We start from the raw sequence: 25271 nt of genomic DNA, 5'->3' as shown, positions 1-25271 counted from the left end.
TAAATGTCATTTCAAATCGTCACTTTTCACGTCGTTCGTAATGACAACGTTAAATCGAAGTATTGTTCGAAGTATTGTTTGCATAAAAAATCGCAAATATTTTAGCAGTTTAACTGTAAAACCGTAGCATAAAGGTAACTAAACGTAATTATTAATGATTAAGCAAAACAAAATATGTATCAAATCAATGTTAAAGTTTTGGAGCTACTCAATTTATGTCATTCGGCGGAATATCGTGTAACTGCGTTCATTAGTCATTTCATAAAACTCGTTGTAAACGACACATACACTAAATATATAATGAGACCTTTAGACACCACAGAATACAGTCTACGCCGTCGTAGCTCACATTGACACGAATTTGTAATTCCAGACTCCCTGATTATAAATCTGTCGGCGAGATTGCAAGCGTTAGAGCACGGAGACCTGCTCATTACCAGCACAACTACGGCCGACACCGGCAAATACACCTGCGTGCGCGCCAACGACGCGGGCAGCGTTTCCGGGGAAGCCTACTTAACTGTACTAGGTAATATTTCATATTGATTGCAGTGAATCTTGGATAAATGGAATCTCTAGAGATAAAATCGGGGTCCAAAATATATTCCGGCTTTCCGATTACCCTGATTGTTTAAATTTTGAAGGTTCATATTTTTAAATATGTGAAAGCAATAGGGGCTACAAATACGTACGCCCTATTATATTTACTTCGAAAAAGTGTAAAAATTTAAATCCACTTAAAGAATGAGTTCTAATAAAGAGATCATTGGAACTCTAGACCTCTTAATCTTGGTTTCACTTAAACAAGATTCACTGAAGGATTATATGAATTGACGGTTTATTTTATACGAAGTGTACGTTTTGTTTCAGTGAGAACGCAAATTATTGCACCCCCCGTGGACACGCGCGTTTTGCTCGGCCACACGGCTACTTTACAGTGCAAGGTTTCAAATGACCCCAACGTGAAATACAATATCGACTGGTTCCATAACAATCAGTAAGTGTAATCATAATCAGTAGACTGTAAGGGCGAATGATCTAATCTAAATGTTAATAAAATTATAATCTCAGATCTGTTTATGCGCCTTAAATTATTTACCCCTGACTCTATGCGTGTTGTTAGCCATTAACGATTATAAATATTCATATTTGACTTTATCGTTCCCGTTATCTATTTACCGACAGAGATTTTTTGTGTTCAGGCCTATGACAGCCGGTTCCCGGGTGTGGGTCGCGACAGATGGCTCGCTGCAAGTGCAAGCCGTGCGCGCCAGTGACGCGGGCGAGTACTCGTGCGTCGTGACGTCACCCGGCGGGAACCACACGCGGAAAGCTGTGCTGTCCGTTATTGAACTACCCTTCGCCCCGACTAATGTCAGGGCCGTCAGATTAGATGCAACGGCTCAAAGAGCTATTAACGTTTCGTGGACGCCGGGCTTTGATGGGAACTCGCCGATACAGAAGTTCATTGTGCAGAGGCGTGTTGTGCCGGAATTTGGTAAGTGCATCGTAACGTTATCAGTCAGGAACGAAACGCAAAATAAAAACCGCTTTCTTGTCCGTTAGGTATCGACTTGCCTTTCGCCCCGACGAAAGAAAAGTAACGGTCGGTTATTTCAAAACGCCTTAAGTATCACATTAATTTACAGGTCCTACTCCAGATCCTCTGTTAAACTGGGTAACTGAACCGACAAATGTCTCGGCGAATCAACGATGGGTTCTCCTGACCAGCTTGAAAGCGGCGACTTCTTACCAATTCAGAGTTTCAGCCGTCAATACTGTGGGCGAAGGCCCCGCCTCCGACCCCACGGACGTTTTAACTTTACCACAAGAAGGTAACATTTTTATTTCAAAACTAATTGAAAATCATGAAAGATTTGATGTTGACAAAATTTTCGAATACGTGTTCTCTCTATTTATGAAATCCGCTTTAGTCAAATACTAATAAGCTAACTAACAACATTTTCAAATCAGTTCTTTTATGAATACAGGCGCACTTTTTATTTGTTCATTGGCATTAAAATGGCACTTCATGTCCTACATATAGAACAAAAATTTCCTCAAATTACTACTAAAGCTAATTTGACGAGGTTTATGTTTACCACCCTACAATAAACTGTTCTCTTTCTGATCAAGCTGCCAGCGACCTTATATGCTGCCAAGGTATGCAGAAAGACTTGAAAAAGATATGTTTATAGGTTTAATATTGTGTATGTGATCTATGTATTATTCAGTTGGATTTAAAAGAAACACAGTTATTTTCGTGAATGCGTTCATTTTATAAGCTACGTTTTCAGTTAATTAAGTATACATTTAGGATCTAGCATTAGCATGATGAATTAAATTTCGCATTGTCATTGCATTACTTATAGTTTACCTTTTGCAAGCACGTTTAAATAATCATGTCTCTCCGGTCTAACATTTACACTAACACTAATTTGCATGTTTATCTGATATGCATTACATTGTTTTGAATGAACTTTTTCCCATGAATTGTGCATTGTGGTTCTGATAAAAACTGGCTTCAAAGTTTCAAACGTCCATCTTTCTTAATTATAGTTAACCCAATTCTAAGCATGCAACTTTGAAATTTCGTTGAACGCAGATTAAGCAAAGCAAGTGTATGCATTACAGCTCCCTCCGGCCCACCTATTGGTTTTATGGGCTCGGCTCGATCATCTTCGGAAATCATCACCCAATGGCAGCCGCCTGTAGAAGAACATCGCAATGGCCACATCCTTGGTTACGTCATCCGCTACAGACTGCGCGGCTACGACAACAGCCCCTGGACTAACCAAAATATCACCAACGAAGCCCAAAGGAACTATCTGATCCAAGACTTGATCACCTGGAAAGATTACAACGTTCAAATAGCGGCTTACAATGATAAAGGTGTAGGTGTGTTCACTGATAGTTACACTATCAAAACAAAGGAAGGTGTGCCAGAAGCCGCTCCTGACAGTGTTCGGTGTGAAGCTTCCAACTCTACCTCCATCGGTGTTTGGTGGACTCCGCCAAATCCTCAAAAGATAAATGGAATCAACCAGGTACATTCGGAGTTCATCAATTATACTCATTAAATATGCTGTCAGTATTAATGCACGCACAAGACATTTATTCTTGCCCCGGTATAACCGCTTAACCCTGGGTTAGTGGGATGGTGCAAGTGGCGCTTAAAAATGTTACGAGAAACTGATATGATGTTTTTAAGCGCCATATCAATGGACAAAATCGTTTCTCATCAAATTTAATATATGTTCAGTTAATGTACATTTAATTGTTATTTTAATTGATGATGTTTTTAACAAAGTTAATAATGTAATGTGTATATATAAATAGGGCTACAAAATCCAAGCGTGGCGATGGGACGAACTTGAAGCAGATAACACGGAACAGAAGCTCGTCAGTGTTCCACCAAATCTTTTGGATCCGCTGACCGAACAGACAGCCATAATTAGCGGACTTGAAAAATTCACGGACTACAACATATCAGTATTATGTTTCACTGAACCAGGGGACGGACCCCGCAGCGAGTTTGTTCTGATCAGAACCAATGAAGACAGTAAGTACTATTGTAATTTATTTATTTGGCAAATGTAGATATTAATTGACGTGGGACGCTTTTCTTTTTAACCGACAATGACCTCACCTTCACCTCAATGCTCTTATTTTATATCAAGGTTTCGTCTATTGGGTATGATTTTTAGCGTTTATACACAACTTTATATTGCTCGGACTCGGTCTCTTATGTAGGTACCTAGCCCATTTGTAACTTTGATTTTATGATTGATCAAAAACGAATTATTTGCTGTTAACTGCCAGTAAGTGACACTTCTCTAATAATGTGTATGCATTTTTTAGTTCCCGATGAAGTAGCGAACCTACAATTTGACGATATATCTGATCGCGCCGTGCGCGTATCGTGGTCGCCGCCGAAGAAATCCAACGGAATTCTAACAGGATACAGGCTCTCTTACCAAGTGAAAGATGACAAATCAACATGTATTAACGAAACACTACCGGCCAACGTTACCAGCATAAGGGTCGAACATTTACAGGTAAAGCTGTTTAACTTTTTGATATCTCTTTATCAAATAAATCAACCTACATCCAACAATTTTCTGAAAATTATCTAATCAATTATTTATCAAACCACTCGTAGCGAAGTGACACGGTTTATTTTCTATTACAAATAAGGACTTGAAATGTTTACTATTCTTTATTTTCTTATCTTGCTCATTGCATGCATAGTAAATAATTCCTCTACAATAATTAATCCTATACTAACAAACGAAAACGTATTACGATTTGTAACAGCGCTCTCAAGAATACGAGTAGGTCTGGTAATTAAAGAAGGACGGCTCAGCTGAATGAATCTTATAAATAGATTTTATATAAAAAATGGTTTTACAAATTTAAACAAAGTAGACTATTAAAATGAGCAGTATTTGTTATATGAAAATTATTGAATCTACTCGGCCGCTTCGGTATTTAAGAAACTCATACAGATTTGTAGCAATAATTAAAGTCACCAGAGATTCACATCACAATCGTAAAATGACAAGGTTAGTTAGTGAAAACAATAACATTTTAAAACCGTAGGCGGAGTGTACCGAGCCGTGACTCGTGAACCCTTTGACCGCCGCAGATGGCAGTCGCGTTTTCGTGGCGCGCCGGCTTTGACGCACACATTTGTCGTCAGCTAATGAAGACCGCTAACTCACTAAACCCTAGAGCAAACACTACATTCGCTACTCGTACATGTATGTACGTAGTTGTAGCAAATTTGATAAAACCAACGACTGATGTTTGTTTTCCAAAAATATAAAGACGATAAAGTTATAGTGGTATCTGGATTTTGACCAGCCAAATTAAACATTGCAGGCAGTTGAAATTAAGAACTGAAATCGACTATATCCTCAAATGCAATTAAAATTTAATTAACTTTATTAATAAGAATAAGAAGCAGCAGCTTATTTATAATAAGCGGGCAGCTTGTGGCGAGCTGTTGGGGAGTAACGACCCCACGGACGCGAGTGCTCCCGAGAGTCGGTCAGGGGTCTCCGACGTGTCTTCGTCGGTCGGAGGGGACCCGCAGGACTCTCAGCTCTGGCTTGCCTTCATTGGCCGTCCAGAGAGGAGTCGTTAGGGATATATGCTCCAGGGGTGGAAGTGAAAGATGCATAAGACGCGAGTTGGCACAGTGGCTGTTATCAGTCACTGTGTAGAAAGCGGCGCACACCTCTCGACACCCCTGAGCTGCTCACACCGGTGTTGCTGCTGATCGTCTTTACGACGACAGTTTCAGGGGCCCGGACCTCTCAGCAATAGCCTGTTGGGACCGATTTACGGGTATCTATTTGTACCCGTGAATGGGTTCTGGCAGGTGTATTACATAACAGCAAACTTCTCCAAAGGGCCTCTACGTGTTGGATCTGTATCCCCACGCACGCCTATCAAATGAACGGGATCTATATACCCGTGAGTAAGAAGAATAAGAAACATTTATTAGCACAAAAAAGAACGTAATAAATAACATCTTGCTCAGGGTTTTTAACAAGCAACCAAACCTATCTATTTTCGGCGCCCCTGTTACAATGATTGGCACGTTCAACCTTATTTTAGAAACTGGATGCCTATGCCTGGTATTATGGGTAAGAAATGTGTGGTTTAACTCTTTATAGGTTAGGTATGTCTATTAAAAAACACAAACAAGACGACCCCAGCAAACTCAAAGTTGTTATTATACATACAGGAGCTGCATTCGACCTTTAAAATTGTTATCTCAATTTGAAATGACTTGCAAACCAATGAGTACATCTCCCTCGTACTTATAATATCAATATGTGTAATATCAAATCATATTGATTCTAAAATTTCGAATCCCGATCCTGATGGTATGCCGCAAATCGAATATCAAAATTTCGGTATCTGCCTCTCTGTTGCTCGAATGGGCAGATGATGAAATTTCAAATTTCGATCGATGGACATCATCGGCAAATCTTCACTAGGTTGGTATAACTAACACGAAAGCTGTCGCGGATATTCTAGGAAATTATTCACAGTTCCGTACAAATCGCGCGCCAGCTGTTATGAATTTACCTGTTATAAGGTTGCGTTTAGAATTTACCACGGACATACTGTGCCTATGGCTTTAAACGTATTATAATATCAAATACTATTAACAATGTGCAAGTGACTGAACTTTCTCGAAAACTGGAATAATCTCGGGTGCCTATTTCCGAAAAGTTCTCCTAACTTTGGCCTCTTGGTTTTGGTCAGAACTTTATGAAAACTATACGCATATTGAGACAGAAAGTTTAGCAGAAAATCTATCCAGTTTTTTGTCGTACTACGCCTACGGCTATTTTGTTTGCACCTGTAGTATCGCCAGCTACAGCGTTACAAAGAATTAAAAAAAATGTTTTCTTTCTAACTTAAAACGACACACGAGTATAGAAAGTTTTGTCTTTTGCTGGCCTAAGCTAATATTTTTAAATGAATGTTCTAGAGCCCAATGCTGTGTTTGAATTTTTGGCGATATTAGAAGATTTTTTTTAAATCCTCAACTATTTAGAAATGGTATAGTAAAAAAACTCTACGTGTTTTGTAGGCAAGCACGCACTACAAGTTCTGGCTGTGCGCGCTGACGGGCGTCGGCGAAGGACCGGCGCGCTCCGCGGTCATTCAGTCTGGGGTCGAGCCCGTGCTACCGGACGCACCGCGCAACCTGGCGCTGTCCAACATCGCCGCCTTCTCCGTGCTGCTGCAGTTCACGCCCGGCTTCGACGGCAACTCTTCCATCTCGCTCTGGACCGTGCAGGTAACTTATCTTGCTCATAACTCAACATCCTACTTAAGCATTGTTTTTATAGTGTAAAAGAGTTTCTGGATCACACTGATTAGTTTAGCTGTTTGATTGTATATGTTTTAATATATTGTGTAAACCAAAGATATAGATGTAAGAAATAGATATAAGTAAAAATATTTGTATACCGACTTCACGGTAGAATATGATGGAACTTGCATTAACTTAAGATCACATCAATGTACCATATTCTGACAAATAAATACATTTCATTTCATTTCATCAACACAGCGCTTGCCTTGATCTGTTTAAGATATTAAGACCTTCAATGCATAGTATTTCAGATAGATACAAGGCTACAAGGACGCGGAGGTTATATAAAAAAATACGTATCGGTGTTTGATCCAATATTAAGTGTAATTAATTTACATAAATTTTACAGGCACAGACGGCTCGCAACTCATCCTGGATAACAGTATTCGAAGCAAACGCGCCAGACGCCCAGTCCATACTCGTGACCGGACTAGTGCCGTTCACCACGTACCGGCTACGCGTAATAGCGACCAACGTCGTCGGGACTTCACCGCCTTCTGAACCCTGCAAAGAGTTTCAAACCATCCAAGCACCTCCGCAGCACCCGCCGAGAAATGTTACTGTACGGGCAGTGAGCGCTAATAATCTCCGCGTCAGATGGATCGTAAGTTTTTGACTATCACACTTCTGCCTAGGGCTGCGTCCCCATGGTTTTAATTGAGACACCGTTTTTAGAAAGTTTTTACGTTACATCGTTTATTTTATAGCGTACTACTCGTATAAACTTGAACAACATTTTCAGCCGCTACAGCAAAGCGAATGGTACGGCAATCCAAAAGGCTACAACATAACTTACAAGCAAAGCGGCACTAACGAGACATTGTTCAACATCATAGAGGACCACACGGCGAACTCCCACATACTGTCCAACCTCGAGGAGTGGTCCCTGTACGAGATACAGATGACTGCCATCAACGAGGTCGGCATTTCTACGGAGAGCCCGATGGCCACCGAAAGGACTAGGGAAGCCGGTATATCTTGTTATATTTTTTTATGTCAATATATAATAACTCCATTAATTACAATAAATACTTTCGTTTTTATCAAGCCGTTGATATAAAAGCAAAGCGCGCAAATAAACAAGACAAGGAACCGAATTGCAGGTCTTACACAAGTGACCACGCAAAATTGACCTCTTTCTATTCAGTACTGCGTCAGAAAAAAGTTAGTGTGGTTCCAAAAGTGACTTCCCAATCTCGTCTGCTTGTGCATTTTTTGTAACTCATTTATTTACATTCAAAACATTGTGATGTTCCTTTTATTGAAGATTCTAAGTTCTAACACCTGTGTATATTTTTAGTACCTTCTTCCGGACCTGATAATGTATCAGCGAACGCGACTTCATCTACAACAGTAGTTGTCCTATGGGGTGACATGCCAGCTAAAGATCAAAACGGTCTGATTGAAGGATATAAAGTTTGCTACGCGGCCATAGTGCCACCTCCTAGGCCCGACCACCAAAAAGTGGAATGCCAATCCATACCCTCCAACCAAACGCACACTATCACACTAACGGAACTGCGTAAATATGTTGTGTATCAGATACAAGTCCTGGGATACACTAGATTGGGAGACGGAGCGCTTAGCGATCCTCCTGTTACGGTGCGGACGTTCGATGACAGTGAGTATACTTTGCATTTTATTTAAATCAGTGGCGTAGCGTGAACTAAGTCGTGGGCGAAATCGCATCTGCGAGGCCCTTTTCTTTCACTGTGCCCGAAGTGGCCTCGCGCGAGACCCTCTGCGCAGGGGGCGCCTCTACCACAATATGAGAGTCTACCGCAAAACAAGAAAATCTATATTTCGTTATCTAACATCTCTGTCACTGTCTGAGGCAGATAGCGAAATTTCAGATTCGCGTTTCCCGGTAGGTTCTTTGTAAACAAACCGCCTTGGTGCATCAATGTCATATTTTATTATCTCTGAAAACTTGTCAAAAATCTGTTAAAGGCACAGTATGTATAAGTTACTCTATGGTTTACTAAACGGGCTAGTGCTGCACTCTGGTGACAGAACATTGCAGTAATACCCCCTATTAGAGGTGGGCCGAATATGAACTTTGCCGAATACGAATATTCGGTTCAGATCATAGCGATCCGAATATTCGGTTAGGCTAAAACTGCCTGAAACGCTGAAAACAAGTTCATACAGGTCCGCGGACCGCACCCCGCGCGTGTTTTTGACCCTTCCCCTCTGGACCGGCCGGGAATGTTTATGAAAAGAAACGGAACCGTCTTATGTCTGACCGCGAAGTGCACCCGCGCCAGCTAGCGGACGCCCTTAAATAGTACATTATTGTCGAGGCTCGGAAGTAGCTACTTGCTGGCTGAGGATTCGTTTTAAACGGACGACCTTGGGAGTCCGTTTAATGGAATCCGAAGCCAGCAAGTAGCCTTCCAGCCGAGTCATATATAGTGCTTTTCTCAAAAATGGCGCAATAAATACAAATATAATAGAAATATTTTACAGAAGCAACGTTCTTATGTATATATTTTCACAGAAAAAAGTAAAAAGATTTGCTTTGCCGCCTTTTTATTTTTTTAATTAAAAATAGAAGTGTATTTTTCTGCTGAAAATACGCCAACCTATTTGAGACACCTAAATAGTCGCGGTACCAACATTATAATAATAAGTACTGATCATCTGTTTGGCTGTTTAATGGATCCATGCCTTCATTTGATATGGCCACTTCAACTTTTAAAAAGTTTGGAACTCGACAAATAATGGAATTTGTATGCAACATTGCAGTCCTGAAATCGAGACTGCAATGTTTTTAACTTTTTATTTTTTTGACTGACCATAAACTACGCACTTCGCGACTTATTTTTTAACCGGCAACTTCGACTTTGCCGTCCATTTTTGAGAAAAAAGAATTTGTTTATTCGGTAAATATACCGCAGTTCGAACCGAGCTATTCGGCCGAATACGAACATTGAAAATTATGCCGAATCGGTATTCGGCATAGTTTTCAATCGGTTTTTGTTCGGTTAAATTATTTGTAATAGAGGGTATTACAAATAATTTAACCGAATTATTTTTTTTTTATTGAAGTGAATTTGAAATATTTATTTACCTGCTTTATTATTTACAGCTCCCGGCCCACCATCCAACGTGTCTTTCCCTGACGTGACATTCACGACCGCTCGTATCATTTGGGACGTTCCGGAAGATCCCAACGGAGAAATATTGGCGTACAGAGTTTCGTACCACCTCAACGGCTCGACGCAACAACAGTTTTCAAGGGAATTCCTACCGTCAGACAGAACGTTTCGGTAATTATGAACAAGCTTTTGATGCCTTTTTTTGAGAGAGAGTTTCTTAAATCTATGTATGACCCGACTTATTGCAATACGTTTGTTTGTAGGGCTACAGAGCTTCAGTCAGAGAAGTACTACCAGTTCTCAGTGACAGCACAAACGCGTCTCGGCTGGGGCGGCACTGCGCGCGCCCTGGTGCTGACCACAGTGAACCGCGCCGCGCCCGCGCCGCCCGCCCGGCCCAACGTGGCGCGCTCGCTGCTGCAACCGCACCACATCACCTTCTCGTGGACGCCCGGCAGCGACGGCTATGCGCCGCTACGGTTACTATCCCAGCTGTGTCTCAACCCCTACACTCCTAACCATACTCGTAAACTATGTCAAAAACCTGTGTCCCACGGGATTTTTACTTTTCATACATTCTGTATGGACTTCCGCCAACGACATATTGCATTCGCGGACTCGAAGAGGTTAAGCTGTCATGAGAATCGATTTAATTTCTAATCACACCTTAAAACTTACTGTCTGGGGTCTGCATTACACCGACGTCCTATCCGCGTCCGTCGTGTCTCAAAAATGTATCATGATCGCTGTTTCGATCGGTTAATTTAGATGTGAGCAGCGCAGGACCGGTCATTGTAGATATTTGATTCTTTGTGCAGCAGTGGGCATCTTTCGACTGATATTACGAGGGTGACAATAACATTGTTTGTTACAGCTATTACACAGTACAACAAAAAGAAGAAGGCGCCACATGGCAGACGATCCCCGAGCGCGTGGACCCGTTTGCGACGTCCTACACCGTTGAAGGGCTGAAGCCTTACACGGCTTATCAGTTCCGTATACGGGCCACCAACGACATCGGGCCCAGTCGCTACAGTAACGCTACTGAAACCGTTCGCACTTTGCCTGCAGGTCTGTATAATATGGGAATGTCTTCGTTCGAACTAAATTGACCTGTTCGCGATGTACCACACCGTGGAAGGGCTGTTACACATTCGCGCCACCAATGACATCGGGCCCAGTCGCTATAGCAACGCTACTGGAACCGTTCACGAGAATATGCGGATTTTGTGTATTATCCCCTCGTTTCTCATCGACTTGATATCGGGTCAGAAAAGATAATCAAAATAAATATCAATTGTATATTTAACAAACTACATCATTTTACAGATGTTATTTTCGCGTTAAGATTATTGAAATACATCATCATATATTTAAGAGTTATACTCTTGTCGGTGGAGCGATTTCCATAAGTGTCGGTCCTCTGCCTTCTCCTTGACAGCCTGATACGACACGACGTTGAGTTTTTCCTTTACTTGATCTATGTATGTTCTCCTTGGTCTGCCCCTCCGCCTCCTTGCCTCAACTCTCCCTTCAATTATGTTCTTGATAAATTCGTCGTGTCGTAGCAGGTGTCCAAGCATCTTTCCTCTTCTATTTTCTATGGTTCTCAACAAACTCCTCTTCTCTCCTACCATGCGTAAAACCTCTTCATTTGTTTTCTTCTCCGTCCAACTGACCTTTGCCATTCGACGCCAGCACCACATCTCAAAAGCCTCCAGCCTTTCCCTATCACGTTGCCTCATTGTCCACGTTTCGCTTCCGTATAGTGCTATACTCCAGATGTACACTTTTATGAGCCTCTTGCGTTGAAATACATACATGCAAGAAAATCGATTTCTCACTTTTCAGGATGTTTTCGATATCGTGCTGGTCTAAAACCCAGTGCACTGACTCGCTCGTTTGCGTTATTTACAGCCCCAAGCAAAGCCATAGAAAAACTCCACGTGGTCCCGATAACGCCTAGTAGCGTTCGAGTGCAATGGACTCCGCTCACCGACCAATACTGGAGCGGCGACACGCAGACCGGCGGCTACCGGGTCTACTATCAGCCCCTTACGGACTTCCCCACGCCTCTACATCACACTATGAAACAAGAAGTACCCGGCATTAAGGTAACTTTGGCGTTTGTCAAACAAAGTTTTAAGGTAAAAGAGAGAAGTGGGACCTATAATACCCAGTTGCATGTCATTCTTTATATCCTTACCTCTCGCGGAGTCAGTTAGTAATGCTTTGGCCTCGTCCAGTCGCTTTGTGGCTTGTTAATTATGGTGACCAAATGTTTATTGATGACTTCCAGAGCGAAGAAGTAGTTCTAACGGATCTGGCAGTGGACCGGAACTACGAGATCAGCGTGTGCGCGGTGAACTCGCAGGGCTTGGGCCCTAGCGGCACGCCGGCGGTGGTGTGGGTGGGCGAGGCCGTGCCCACCGCGCCGCCGCGGGACGTGAGCGCCGAGCCGCTGTCGCCCACCGAGGTGGCGCTCGCCTGGCAGCCGCCGCTGCTCGCCCAGCAGAACGGCGACCTGCTAGGGTACAAGGTAATACATACTTACACACAACACATCGATAAAATAATAATTGGGACTTCCAGGAAACGGATTGTTAGTGCATATACCGCCCAGTTCCCGCACAGTCTGGTTTGCGTACGGTCAGCAAAGCTATTAGCTGGTCACCCCTGCATACACACTTGTATCAAAGATAGATATAACTCCGTAATAGATGGATACAGTCTAAGGAAAAAACGTGCCTCGAAAATCACGAAAATTTGATTCTCGATCAGATGGCGCCACTAGTTTTGGCCTACACTCGTATAGAGGGCGTTGACTGTTTCGTTTGTTATTTATAATTTTAACGCATACCAGTGAAAGAACATGGGTCAAAATCATATAAAAATAATTAATGCAAATAAAAAAATCATTTATCCATATTTAAATATATTTTATCGTATTTTTATAAATATTTATTTTTAGTTTTAAAGTGTGTCGACAGATGGCAGTTAATTTACTGGGGTTACAAAATTTACTATGATAGTAACGCTCTAGTATAAGTTACTCTATGCTTGTATGCACAAAGATCATTGCTACTTTATTACTGGGCTAGCCTGTCAATACATTTACCTAATTCTAATGAAGACAACCGTAGATCACATGAAATCCAATAAGGATGTAATATTGACAAGTCGCTTGTTTATTTACTTTTTTAGGGTTCCGTACCACAATAGGAAAAAACGGAACCCTTATAGGATCACTCTTGCGTCTGTCTGTCTGTCTGTCACAGCCTATTTTCTCCGAAACTACTGGACCAATTAAGTTGAAATTTGGTACACGTATGTAAGTTTGTGACCCAAAAATGGACATGTGTCGTAAACAAATTAATTTTTAAAATGGGAGCCACTTTTGTTGGGTAAATGAGAAAATTAAAAAATAAAGTTTTTCAAACTATATCGTGTTACATATCAAATGAAATAGCTTATTGTGAGTATCCCAAATATATATATTTTTATAATTTTAAGATAAACAGTTTAGAAGTTATTCAAGAAAATAGGCAAAAAATGACCATTCCCCCCTTTATCTCATAAACTACTGAGTCTAAAATTTTGAAAAAAAATACAAAAAATAGTTCTTTACCTATAAATGACAGGAAAACCTATTAGAAATGTGCAGTCAAGCGTGAGTCGGACTTAATTACTTGGTTTTTGATCCGACCCCTACGGGTTTTTTAAAGACAATTCACTCACGTTTCACATAAAAAAATGCATTGTTAAAAATTGTGTAATGTACGGAACCCTTGGAACGCGAGTCCGACTCGCACTTGGCCGGTTTTTCTTAATAGCATTTGTTTATTTACGTTTTTCTTTACCAGATCTTCTACTTAATGACCGAGTCTCCCGAAGAGGCTGAGCCGGGCCGCAAAGCCGAGGAAGAGATAGAGGTCGTAGCTGCAACCGCCACATCTCATTCTCTAGTCTTCCTCGATAAGTTCACGCAGTATCGTATTCAGGTAATTTCCTCAATACTTTAGATCACGCGCGCCATATGTGCCGAGCTGAACAAATCTACCAGTATCTGCATTTGTGAACGTATTAAATTGGGTAGGTAAAGTTTTTTGAAGATAGGCAAATTATATTTTTATCCGATAGTATTCGTCATAACGATCACGGAAATGCAGCTCTTTTATTTTTATTTCGTATTATTTATTAAATATATTTTTTTAAGTGACCGAGATGACGTTTGTGAAATTTAATAGCAGATCAGGCACTAATGCCTGTGCACGTGATTTAATTGATGAGATAGAAAAAAACGATGTCAACTGTCAGTGTCACTTAGCTGTCATTGCCGAAAAATAACAGACATAACGGCCCAACCCTTTCTGCTACCTTGCGATTTAGTGTTATCATATCATACCAACCCTTTTTTCATTCAATAAATTGTTGCAGATAAAAATCAATTTATTTATGTTGTTGTTTGTAGGGGCCTTTTCCAGAGGGTTATCATGACGTAATTTCTAACAGGTGCTTGCATTCAACCCTGCCGGCGACGGGCCGCGTTCCAGCTCTATCCTCGTACGAACGCACCAAGGCTTGCCGACGGCGCCGCGTAACATCTCCTTCACTGACATCACGATGAACAGTCTGGTCGTTTCCTGGGAAGCACCGTATCGTCGGAACGGTCTTATACAGTCGTATCTAGTCACTTATGAAACCATCGAGCAGGACGAACGTAAGTGGATTTGGTATTTTTTTATTATATACTTCAAAAACGTAATACAAAACACCTGCATACAAACTTCTATGCAGGGTTTGCAGGGGTACCATTTCTCTGCAGCTGTAGTACATAATAACTTGTGACAATTAAGCTAGTTTAAACTGTTTAACCCTTTACCAGGCCGCGAAGAACACGCGCGTCTTAACCCCTCGTATACTGCCTGTCAAATTTGATAATTGAAAGTGACCTTGACATTAAAACAATAGATTTCAAATTCCAACGCACGGATCTGTGTCTAATAAGCATACGAGGGGTTAAGAAGCGTATTATATAGATTTGCAACCGTATGGAACGTCTTGTACGGACTGGTATTGACAATAGTCGGATAATAACATGTTCCTGTAACCAGAAATAAAATGTGGGATACGGTAATCCCATTGCCTGTCTGAGTAATGAACATATTCACTTAAGTGTAATTATATTCTTTACCAGGCTAAGAGATATATGTCTCCTACATAGTATGATACGATAAGTGAATTGACCGGGCTATGGGCGGAATAGCACCCACATAGTCGAACTCCTTTGTTTATTCCTTGTATGTTATTGTGTATTTTTTTTGTGTTAGTCTATTTTAATGTATAATTTCCAATGCGATGTAAATATTGTTTGTGAATAAATAAATGAAAATGAAATGAAATGAAACTCTAACAAGGCAATGGGATAGTGTCATCCCACATCCTAATTCTGGTCATATTACAAAACGTGATATTTAGTAAAGTATAAGATTGCATAAACTTACAACACACAAAATCTAGAAAATATCAAAAATTACTCTGACATCTGCTTTTAATTCGCGGAAATTAAGTAGTGTTCGGAAATTCAAATGGCTGCCAAAGATACATTAAGGATGAGTCACGTTACCTTAGTCCGGCCCGGGGCCGGGCCGGAGCGTCCGACACTTCGTCTTCTATAAAAAGCATCACGCGTTCACCGATCACCCGTCATAGAAAACGAAGTGTCGGACGCCCCGGGCCGGTTTAACGTAAGTCATCCGTTATTTGATTTAGAAACGTGTTGTAAATCATATTTTCACCTCAGCAGCTCGAACAAGCCTACTTTTGTCACTCCCTGGAGTGAGGAAAGTGCGACTTTCCTCACTCCAGGGAGTGAAACAATGTAGCTTTTTAATTTAGTGAAGGCCATGAACTTCATACTTTTATTACATTTTTTTTATGGTACGGTACGGTACGGTACGGTACGGTACGGTACGGTACCGTCCGGTCCGGTCCGGTCCGGTCCGGTCCGGTCTTGTCTCGTATCGTATCTTATCGTATCGTACATATTATAATACTTTTTTTTTTCTGTTTATTCTGTGTAATTCGAAATACATTTTTACCTTTAATATGTTCTCACTACTGAGGTGAAAAATTATGTGTGCAACACGAGAGCAAAGTTATTTTACATCTCGTGTTTTTGAGTCCCTCGCTACGCTCAAGATTCTACCTTAGAATCTTTCGCTTTCTCGGGACTCAAAATAAACACTCGCAAGAAAAACCAACTTTCCTCTCTTGTTGCACAAATAACTATTTCAGGGACCAATATAATGTTTTGTAGCAGATTCGGAGTTAAAACCTCAAAACCTGACTATGGTAAACGAAATACTATGTTGGAAACATATTATCCCTCAGCCTGGTAAAGGGTTAGGAAATAAATGTAACGATGTTAATGTTTCTAAATCGATTTTAAATGGAATCTGTCAAGACGTTCGCGTATTTGTAATTATTATTTTTTTACTAGCCTATTATGGTGTCCCACTGCTGGGCAAAGGCCTCTCCCCTTGTCTTCCACGACTCCCGATATAGTACCTCCTCCGGCCAGTTGTTAAGAAAGGTGTCTAGGTCGTCCCGCCATCTCCGTCTGGGCCTGCCGGGTCCGCGCCCCTCTTCTGGCATCCATTTGGTAGCTATGCTAGGCCATCTGTCTGGATGCATGCGGCAGACGTGACCGGCCCAGTCCCATTTGAGCCTAGCAGTCTTCTCACCGACTTCAGCAATGCGGGTTTTTGCGCGCAGCGTGGTGTTCCGGATACGATCGGTCCTCTTCACACCTAAAATGCTGAGCTCAATTATATATTTGTAATATTTATGTTTATTTATTTCGAACTTTATTGCACAACATAACAAATAAAGTACAAATGGCGGACTTAATGCCTAAAGCATCACGCATGCATCACTGTATGTACTACCTATATTTGCAAATAAAACATTAAGTTGCGAAGCGAGACCCTTAGAAAAGCCAAACTTTTTGTTAATCTTTGAAGAATTGAGCAAGCAAGTGAAGCAGAAGGTTAGCGAGCGTCGCCTCGCCGTGGGCGGGCTGGAGGAGGAGGTGGAGTACCGGTTCTCGGTGCGCGCGGTGACGCTGGGCGCGGGCCCGGCGGGCGAGGCTCGCGCGCGCACGGGCCCGCAGCCCGGCTCGCCCGCCACGCCGCGCGCGCTGCAGCTGGCGCCGCTGCCCGCCGCGCTGCACCTCGCCTGGACCAACGCCGTCTCGGGCCGCGGACCGCTGCTGGGATATTACATTGAGGCGAGGAAGAAAGGTACGTCCACACACACACACACACACACACTGATGCGAGCGATTTCGTGCTGCTTATACATTTACCTTTTATTATAAGCGCGTACTTAAATTTAGTTCCTTTTGTGACACATTTACAAGAATATTCCTATATTTTATCTGATATAGATATTCATTACTTAAAATTGTATTTATTTCAGTTAACATAATGTATAATTTATGAACCTCCAGGTCTTTTTTTGTTGTACTTTTCTTTTGTTGCGGTACATCTTTTGTATCACATTTTTGATATGTTTATATGACTGTTTGGTTTCTGAATAAAATAAAATAAAATAAAATATTTTATACAATCCGTGATATAATAGTTTTTCAGTTGAGTACAGTGTTTATTGCTGAGTGGCCTAAGTAAGGTACGAGATTAAAAAGCTTGATTATATCACTTGTATACAATAATTTTTCTACGAGCCAACTAAAGTAATACTTTTTCTACTATAAAACCTAAATAATTAAACAAAATTAAGTAAGTATTTTACAGTAGATAAGAAGACATCAACGTACTATGTATTCATTAAATAGTAGCGCGTTGATATATTGTGTTCTATCATTTGGCGACACTTGATTGGTTGAATTCATTACAGTTGACTAAAGCGTTTATTGAGAAGTTATTATAGGTGAATCGGGAGCGCTTAGTAAAAAGTATGCGATTACAGTTTGGTATATAAAGTCTTAATTTAACCATTAAAGTCGTAGAAAAATTATTTATTTTCATTTACGATTTTATTTTTTGCTGCAGCCAAGGAAACATGGCAGGCCTGTAAGTTTCTAGTGTACCTACCTCTTCACACATTAGACTGTATAACTTTGCACACAGCCTATAAAATGTACATAGCCTTTCAGTGCTTTATCAACCCAAATTAAGGTGATATAAATCTGACTAAATTTCAGATGATACGAGATGGGAAACGATCACAAGAACCAGCAACGGAATGTTAGAAGAATTCACGATATCATATCAAAGTCTGCTACCCTCCACTGCCTACAATTTCCGAGTGATAGCCTACAACATGTACGGAATCAGCAACCCGGCGTACAACGAGAAAGTCATAGTGACACCGTCGAAGCTATACTTGGAGTACGGGTATCTGCAGTACCCGCCGGTCTATCGCCGCACGTGGTTCGTGGTGGCGTTGGCGGCCGCCTCTGTGGTCATCATTATTATGGTGATAGCCATACTCTGCGTGAAGAGCAAGAGCTACAAATACAAAAGTGAGTGGACCCTCAGACTTCGTTCACACGGCATTGTCCTCCACGTTTTTTTGCAGTATACGTCTTAACGGATAAATAGTGGCGCATACTTTGTTCATAGAACCATTCACACGGCGTTTGTACTGCAGAAAAACGTACATTCTTTATACGTTTAAACGGATACTCAACGGACTTGTCAAGCAAATCGAATAAACTTTAACGTATTCGGTTTGCAGTGGCGTGTAGTATAGTTCTGTTTCATTCACACGGCACGATGTTATACGTTTTTTATCGAATAGCAACCGAATGCGTCTATAGTACTAGAGTAAGTTGTGCGTATACATTTTCAAACGTTTTATTACGCACTGATTCTTTATTTATGGGATGTACATCTTCTGTTTTGTCGGCGGCAAAATCTTTGTCGCCATCGATACCAATATAAAAGTACGATGAAGCGCCATCTCAGACGACGCCCACTGCGACTACTGCGTGAAAACTGTCGCTATTCGGCGTGAAAACGGTTATTAAACGCATGAAAATCTACCGTGTGAACACCCGACTGGTTGTACGTTTAAAATCGAATACGTGGAAAAACGTGCAGGAAGTTGCCGTGTGAACCTAGCCTTAGTTCACACTATACTTTAGCTGTTTTGATTCGGTCTAATGTGTTTTTTGAAAAACAAATTATAGTCAGCTTGAAATGAATGTAGTGTGATACCTTTGGGTATGGTGCTTTAAGCACCCCTACTCCTGACCCCCCCCCCCCTTTTAGCATTAAATATGTCCGGCTACGCTGAAATACGTACGCTAGTATGCGTAATGCACCATACCCAAAGGTATCATAGTACGTTAACATAACTTGACCGAATCATTTGTGTACTTACAACTTTTATCTACTCGTACTCGCGTCGATCTATGTACACATTATGTCCATGTGGGTCGAAAACGTCTCAATCAAAACGGTCAATCGGTATCGGTAAAGCCTCTTGGTAAAGCTGGTTTTGTTTATGTCCTCGCAGAAGAAGCGCAGAAGACTCTGGAGGAGTCGCTGGCGGGGTCGACGGAGGAGCGCGGGTCGCTGGCGCTGGACCTGTACCGCTCGCGCGCCAACTCGGCCACGTCGACGGCGCTGGGCGCAGGCGCGGGCACGCTGCGCCGCAAGCAGGCGCCGCAGCTGGGCAAGTCGCCGCCGCGGCCCTCGCCCGCCTCCGTGGCCTACCACAGCGACGAGGAGAGCCTGCGCGCGTACGACGAGAACCCCGACGACTCCTCGCTCACCGAGAAGCCCTCCGAGATGAGCTCCTCCGACTCACAGGTGATCACCATTAAAATAAGCGTCGTTTGAATACCCACACGTGTGACTAAACGCTTTATTTTTGCATACCCGCGTCGGGAATCGTGATGGTAAATATGAATCTCTAGCTTTTTTCGTCACGCTTTTATTGAGCACTGTTAATAGTTGGTCGCAATCGCAGTGTACTGTGCAACGAGTACATCGTTGTGTTAGATTCACCAGTTTTTTATTCCACTTTGTATATTTCGAAGCCGAGTCCCCTTCGTTTCCGCTATTTAGATCTTGGTATGTGGTATGTTTAATTGTTTAATTTGACGTATTTGTGAAGAATATTTTGATGAATGTTACATATATTTTATTAAAAATTATTTTTAATTAAATAGCTCACACTTCATTTTCTAAAACGATAACTAGATTGGCTTTAAATAAATTACAAACTGAATTAGACTTTCGGAACTCGACGTTGACGTATTTCAACTGCGCACGTTCACATTAGGTTTAGGTATAGTTTTCCGCTTAAATCAAAGCATTTGGCATCTAAAACTATAAAGAATAGAAGAGACCCTTGACACTACGGCAAATTATACGCCACTGACGTACGTTAAAAATAGCCGCAAACTGAGCCCAATGTGAACCTGCCCTAAACACCCAGCCCAGCATTAATACATCGTCCTTATTTCTCCATGCAGAATTCCGAGAGCGATAACGAAAGCGTTAGATCGGAGCCGCACTCGTTCGTGAACCACTACGCGAACGTGAACGACACGCTCCGGCAGTCGTGGAAGCGGCAGCGGCCCGTGCGCAACTACTCCAGCTACACGGACTCGGAGCCCGAGGGCAGCGCCGTGGTGAGCCTCAACGGCGGCCAGATCGTCATGAACAACATGGCGCGCTCCAGGGCGCCGCTGCCCGGCTTCTCCTCCTTCGTATGACGGCGGTCGTGCGACCAGCTCGACTCTGCGCCCACTCTACACATATAATGTAACGGTCACTGCCCATTCCCAATTATGTATATATTTACTTATGTAATTAATTCCCAATGTACATATCAGTTATAAAGTAAGCTTTAGAAATGTTAGCTGTTAAATAAATTTGTTATCGACAGATCTAGTGACCTAACTCGAGCGCCTTCTTACTTTTAGATGTACTAGACGCGTGAGTGCGAATGATAATATGCGAGTGTTCTTTGATTATAAATAACGTCTTTCGTTGATAATGTTGGTATTGAATAGGTGTTTTCTCACTAGATCTGCATGCACAGCAGGAAAAGTAGTTACGCAGAATAACCTGCTAAAAATTATATAAACAAAGTAGATAGTAGATTTGTCTAGATTGTTTTTACCACGTTATCTGCCTAGCTATATTGCAGCTGACTATACTAGAAAAACCGGACAAGTGCGAGTCGGACTCGCCCACCGAGGGTTCCGTACTTTTGTTATAGCGGCAACAGAAATACATCATCTGTGAAAATTTCAACAGTCTAGCTATCACGGTTGATGAGATACAGCCTGGTGACATACAGACAGACGGACAGCGGAGTCTTAGTCCCGTTTTACCCTTTGCGTACGGAACCCTAAAAATGAACGTATGTGTTCTTACTTTTAAATATATATGATAGATTACTTGAAATATTACTAATATTAGAACGACCAATATGTTATATTAATAGCAAAATTTTAGAGATCTCGTTATATCAAAATAATTTGATTAATTACGATGTTAATAATAAAGACCTAATTGTTGTGTGATTTTATAAATCTAGACACGAATACACAAATATAATTATGTAGTCGTGAGTGGAGTTAACGTCGCAACATACAGCTTAAGGTGGTTCGCTTTCCATGCAAAAAACAATTGCGGCGTTGTATTAAGTCATTACACACTATTATACTATTACTACATAAATATATGCGCATCTATCTAGTTTCGATTATTCATTTGCTCTGAATTGATAGTAAAACTTTGTTTTATACAAAAATCACAAAAAAAAAAACGTTATTTTGGTGTTACATTGTTAAAAAATATAACGTTTTTTTTGCGATCAATTTAGCGCAAACGAATATTCGAAAGTAGATAGATGCGCACATATTTATGTAGTAATAGTGTAAAATGACTTAATAAAATGGAACTGTTTTTTGTATGGAAATCGAACCACCTTAAAAGTAAGAGTCTGTCAAGTCAACCCACACAACCGACGCAGCACATTTAAACTATTAGCTTTAATTTAGTTCAGTAATCGAAGGACTATTTAGTAAACGTTTATGACTGTCCTTTATAATATTCCTATTGTGGATTTCTTACTAAAAATATATTTTACTGACTGTACCAATCATTAGTACATTACCTACGGTGTCGGTTATCTGCGTGGACAGACTCATAGCCATAAAAAAGTAGAATATTAAAATTTTCTCAATTTATTCCTATTGCACATACAAAATATTTATAAAACCACAATATGACACGACTTTAATGACAGCTGAATTCACTCCAAAAATCGTATGTACTTACATTCAAACAAAAGTTACTTTAATTCATAGTTATACATGTAATAATAAAAAAATATATTATTAAATTAAGTCACATAATCCCACAAAACCAATACCTACCCTTGGATGGGCATATTTGTTTCAATAATAAATCAATAATCGATATTATACGTAAGGTTACGTAATCATTTTAAGTATTTACTTACGGTTATGGCGGTTGCTGGTTCATAAGCTCGCACCACGAATTCCTCCTCGTAAGACCCAGGGCAATTTTGGCGCTTTTGAATTTGGAACTTTCTTTTATTTCTATATGAGTTCAAAACTCGAATTTAATTTGTACTTGTACAAGTACACGGACACTTATGAGGATATGCAGCAACAGTGTTAGCCTCGCTTCAGCTTAGTCCAACTACTTGTAGCTCAGGAGTCTTAGGTGGGTATAGTAGTTAGCTTTCAAGCTGGCCCCTAAGGGATAACTTTTTGTTTATTGTAAGTGAAACCGCACGTGCTACTTACCTGCATAAACAACCGGCCAAGTGCGAGTCGGACTCGCCCACCGAGGGTTCCGTACTTTTTAGTATTAGTTGTTATAGCGGCAACAGAAATAAATCATCTGTGAAAATTTCAACTGTCTATCACGGTTCATGAGATACAAGCCTAGTGACAGACAGACGGACAGCAAAGTCTTAGTAATAGGGTCCCGTTTTTACCCTTTGGGTACGGAACCCTAAAAATGGCTCGGTCACTTTAATCGGTTATTGAATTAGATTCCAAATGAACAAATGGAAAAATAATTTGCGATTTCTTGTGTGGTCCCTCTACGGTTACTGAGTGCCGGCGAGTCGAACGCTATAGAACCAGTCTAAAATGTGTCATCGAGATGCGTAACAAAGGCGCGTTATCGGAGAGCGCACTTACGCTGTTTTTCTTAGCAGGTAGCACGTGCAGTTTTACTTAAGAATTGGACAAAGGATTAGCCGTTCGGGGCCAGCTACAAAACGAACGGCTATACTATAACACAAGAGCTGCGACCTTTGCTCTATGTACCTATATTATTTTAGCCAGTTAATAAAATGATTTGTAAACCCCATTGATATATGTATAAGTTGATGCTTTAAAAGCTGGCGTAACTGAATCTAACGAGTGACAAATCAATATTTGTGTATTCATTCATTTAATAGTTCATTTCATTCTACCTATTTACATCCTTGCTTATGCCTTGAATATAATCAAAGATAGATATAACTCCGTAATAGATGGATACAGTCTAAGGAAAAAACGTGCCTCGAAAATCACGAAAATTTGATTCTCGATCAGATTGCGCCACTACCTTTGGCCTACTCTCGTTTAGAGGGCGTTGACGGTTTCGTTTGTTATTTGTCAATTTTAACGCATATCAGTGAATAAACATGGGTCAACATCATAAAAATGATTAATGCAAATAAAAAAAAATCATTTATCCCTATTTAAATACATTTTATCGTATTTTTATAAATCTTCATTTTTAGTTTTAAAGTGTGTTGATAGATGGCAGTGAATTTACTGTGGTTACAAAATTTACTATGACAGTACCGCTCTATCCTATTATATCCTCTTTAATATAATGAACAGTATTGATCGAAAAGTTGAAATAGTAATTTATGTTATAAGGTAGGTATTGAGACATAATTTAGGTTAATTTCTTAACGTTTTTATATGGAGCAAAGAAATTGTAATAAAATCGACTGATAATTTTAGAAGTGTAACTCCGATTTATGTAAATAAAATTAGTATTATCCATATAAATAAGGCGGCATGCATTTAATTTAAGAACAAGCTTGAAGACTAGGCACAATTTTGTTAAAATAACTGTGATCTATTGTAATATAATTTTCAATATACTTTTTGACTATTACATTGTAGGCATTTAAATTAAAGTTAATTACCTAGTGTAAAATTCACTTATACAAATAATACAGCATTGTTAGTGATATACATATACTGGAGTAAGATGCACTTTTATATTATGGTTTTTCCACTTTTTAATGATTACATTTTGGTAACATAATTTAATTGATCAATGGACCAGTTTTAGGTTTTTTACAGCTTTATTAGATTGTAAAGTTTTTATGATTATGAAATGTTGATTGATAAACTACGTATGCAATGCAAACGCTGCTATACGTATTGGCATCAGAGTTGAGGTCACGCACACAACAACATGATTGTCATGTAATTACGAGATTTTTGAAATGAGTGTTCTTTTTTCGTACCTATGCTTTCAAGTTCAAAAGTTCCTTCAATAGGGAGAATTACTGCAATGTTCTGCCACCAGTTCATTCCGACGCAAAAAGAGGCGTGTCATAAGTTTGACCGCTATGTGAGTGTGTGTGTGTGTGCGTCTGTGTGTGTATCTTTCTGTGGCACTGTAGCTCTTAAACGGGTGAACCGATTTTAATGCGGTTTTATTTGTTTAAAAGCAGGTTTTATAGTGGTGGTTCTTAGACATGTTTAACCAAAATCGGTTCATCTGTTTGTGTGTTGTTGCTATTGGTACTGGTTGGTACTCATTCACCTCAACTCTCCTGCGGACACCTATACTTGTGGATAGTAATGGCACTAAAAGGTAGAGAGAACTGTATTATTCTTTTAAGTAATTGCCATACAAAATATATCAGGTGCCATTATTTGGGCGAAAATTCCCTTATTTGTGACTTTCAATATTTGGATGTTTACTTTGTAACAATACAGAATTGTAGCATAAAACATTTTTGTTTTCGTCATTTCATTTAAATCTGATGTCCTATTTGAACCTGTGTGTGCAATAGCTACTTAGGCACATTTATATATTCTATTGACATTTTGGAAAAAAATGTGCTAATTAATACAACAGTCATGATCAGTACTTCTAATACCCAAACCGCTTAAGCGGTGCCTTTTCCACAATGAGCCATACCCTAATGTCAGCATTACTTCAGATTTC

General features: G+C 40.5%; 1 protein-coding gene across 5 annotated transcripts in view; it reads left to right on the top strand.

The window, feature by feature from the left end:
• Positions 1-25054, top strand: part of LOC134742104 (protein sidekick) — a 70575-nt gene extending 45521 nt beyond the window's left edge. For 2 of the 5 annotated variants that reach the window (XM_063675052.1, XM_063675050.1), the window contains 22 exons: positions 374-529; positions 871-997; positions 1203-1498; positions 1650-1835; positions 2635-3047; positions 3340-3562; positions 3862-4058; positions 6614-6823; positions 7251-7505; positions 7644-7872; positions 8202-8522; positions 9993-10173; positions 10266-10481; positions 10877-11073; positions 11920-12116; positions 12302-12541; positions 13866-14003; positions 14515-14722; positions 17028-17306; positions 18230-18550; positions 19549-19844; positions 20513-21992. In XM_063675052.1, coding sequence (XP_063531122.1) covers positions 374-529; positions 871-997; positions 1203-1498; positions 1650-1835; positions 2635-3047; positions 3340-3562; positions 3862-4058; positions 6614-6823; positions 7251-7505; positions 7644-7872; positions 8202-8522; positions 9993-10173; positions 10266-10481; positions 10877-11073; positions 11920-12116; positions 12302-12541; positions 13866-14003; positions 14515-14722; positions 17028-17306; positions 18230-18550; positions 19549-19844; positions 20513-20755 — 5129 coding nt within the window. In that variant the 3' untranslated portion in view covers positions 20756-21992. Of the gene's footprint in view, positions 1-373; positions 530-870; positions 998-1202; positions 1499-1649; positions 1836-2136; positions 2164-2634; positions 3048-3339; positions 3563-3861; positions 4059-6613; positions 6824-7250; positions 7506-7643; positions 7873-8201; positions 8523-9992; positions 10174-10265; positions 10482-10876; positions 11074-11919; positions 12117-12301; positions 12542-13865; positions 14004-14514; positions 14723-17027; positions 17307-18229; positions 18551-19548; positions 19934-20512 lie in introns of all 5 variants that reach the window. The other 3 variants (XR_010127921.1, XM_063675049.1, XM_063675051.1) reach the window with 3 other exon arrangements.
• The last annotated feature ends 217 nt before the right edge of the window (positions 25055-25271 follow it).

Source organism: Cydia strobilella, chromosome 6 (assembly GCF_947568885.1).
Source record: "Cydia strobilella chromosome 6, ilCydStro3.1, whole genome shotgun sequence".
Taxonomy (NCBI): Eukaryota; Metazoa; Arthropoda; class Insecta; order Lepidoptera; family Tortricidae; genus Cydia; species Cydia strobilella.
The sequence above is the reverse complement of the archived record's forward strand: the minus strand, read 5'-3'. Positions and strand labels throughout refer to the sequence as shown.